The sequence below is a fragment of the Phaethon lepturus genome, unplaced genomic scaffold (assembly GCF_000687285.1).
Source record: "Phaethon lepturus isolate BGI_N335 unplaced genomic scaffold, ASM68728v1 scaffold41158, whole genome shotgun sequence".
NCBI lineage: Eukaryota > Metazoa > Chordata > Aves > Phaethontiformes > Phaethontidae > Phaethon > Phaethon lepturus.
In genome coordinates this window covers 72,539-74,667 of record NW_010556238.1, presented here as the reverse complement: position 1 = coordinate 74,667, position 2,129 = coordinate 72,539, and the positions used below count along the sequence as shown (strand labels likewise).

Below are 2,129 nucleotides of genomic sequence, written 5' to 3'. Positions count from 1 at the left end.
AGGAATCTCATTAAATTCAGCAAAGGGAAATGCGAAGTCTTGCACCTAGGGAGGAATATCTCTGTGCATTGGTACAGATGGGGAAGGCTGAATGGCTGGAAATCAACTTCCAGAGAAAAAGACCTGAGATTCGTGGTGGACAACAAGTGTAAAGGTCAACAGCATCCTGTGCTTCGTTTGCAAGAACATGCCAGTGTCATTCTTGTCACTTTGAGATATTTCCAAGACATTTTGTAAAAGAGAATGTGAGCAGAGGCAAACTGGGAGACCTCTTGAGGTGTTGGAGTCAAGTATAACCAGCTACGAGTCTTGTTTTTATAGCCTTTTTCCCAGAGCGTATTTGGTTTCAGAGCAGTTTTGTATCATATGAGGTGGCTTAAAGCCATCTTCTGAGAATGATGGATCTGTTTCAGGATTTGTCTTGCAGGTTATGATGTTAGGTGCCTCCCATTTCTAAACGTTAGACTATGTTTGTCCAAAAGTGCATGATTCCCCACCCTCTCCTCCCAGCTGAACACAGGAACCTGAGCTGTAAATGCCCGGTTATATGTGGGTACATGTGGTAACAGCAGGGCTGTTTGGCTGACTGCTTGTGCCATGAGCACACAGCTGTCCCTTACTGCCTCCCAGGGGAAGGTGGCAGGTTTGATAGTGTCCTGCAGCCTTTTAGTAGGATCCCATTACTTCAGTATATGGACTGGACTATGTAGCCAAATAATAAATTTACCAAAATATCAGTTATTTTGCTTAAAATGCTTTGTGATTATGACGCAAATGTAAGTGATCAGATACTGGATGTTCTCTTCAGGTCAGATCTCAGCTTTTACCTAGGTGCTGCTAGCACAGTTTATTTCATATTTGGGGTGTGTGGCAAATGAGTTCCTTTTAAAATAGGGACTTAGCATAGTTTAACCATTACAGTCTTTGAACAATTGAAAATTGAAACTTGTATGCTTTCCTGAGGCACCTTTGTGATCAGACGGATATTTTCTTCATTGTGAGTGAATTTCTTGAATGAACTTCTGTCTTTTACAGAAGAAAAGTAGAAGTTTGAGGTTTTTAATGAATCTGAGTGTATTAGTTTTTGTCTTAAATAAACAAGCTTCCATATCTTGCAAATAAAATACAGTCAGGAATGCATCACATACAGTCCACTACTGTTTATAACAGAAGTCCCTTCCTTCCCCCTTCCACCAGATCATTAACTGTGGTTTGGTTCCCAGTGCCTGAGGGACCATGATTCCCTGCATATATTTTCTAAATAAAATTATATCATCAGTTGGAGAAGTGTAACTGAGTTGGTACTGAGCATGACTTATTCTTGTTTACACTTGTGTTTAGCAGGTGCTTTAACAGTTGTCTTTGCTGTTAGACTTCTTTTTTTTTTCCCCACAGAAAAAGATTTAAAGGACAAGTGACTTGGTTTGAAATAAATTGAAGCCCTGCTCACCTTTTTCAAGATTTGTTTAGGGTACTTCCCTAGGTCTCAGGAGAAATAGCAATTGGCCTATTTAATACATCTGAAAACCTCTGTAATATGCTTTTAACAGTGCATGAAAGGAAACATAGTAAACTTCTGTGAGGTTCCTCTCCTTTCTTCCTTTAAGATGTCATTAGGTAAGGTAAGGATTTTTCTTTGGAATGTCTGCTTAAATTAAGAAACTGATGTGTTCAATTAAAAGAAAAAAGCTTTGGGCTAGTGCAGAGAAGGAAATAGGCCCACTACAGGAGACACGACAGTCAGAAATTTGTCTTCTTGCAGTATGCAGTATTCAGATCACCACAGTGGTCTCTGTGGTACTAGGCTGTTAGCTAGCTGTCTTTACCTCTGTTTCGTCTATGGAAATAATGTGTGTGTGTATATACTTTTTCATAAAAAAAATCCGTAAGGTATATTTTTCTAGTAAGGCTTTAGTACTAATGCCATGCGTCTTTAAGTAAAGATTTCTTCTTTGCATAGGAAGCTACCCATCTAACGCATACTTGTTTTGACCTTATTCTGTGGTAACTGATTTTTACAGTCGCAGTTTGGCAGAAGCATGCTCAGATGGGGATGTAAATGCTGTCCGGAAACTGTTGGATGAAGGAAGAAGCGTAAATGAACATACTGAAGAAGGAGAGAGTCTCCT

The 2,129-nt window shown here is 39.5% G+C and overlaps 1 protein-coding gene across 1 annotated transcript in view; it reads left to right on the top strand.

Moving 5' to 3' along the window:
• LOC104624929 (ankyrin repeat and KH domain-containing protein 1-like) overlaps nucleotides 1-2,129 on the top strand; it is a gene marked incomplete at its 5' end in the record, with an annotated part of 75,216 nt that overhangs the window by 2,268 nt on the left and 70,819 nt on the right. The window contains 1 exon segment of the mRNA XM_010292416.1: nucleotides 2,022-2,129. This exon segment is cut by the window's right edge and continues 16 nt beyond it. Within this exon segment, the coding sequence (XP_010290718.1) occupies nucleotides 2,022-2,129 (108 nt within the window).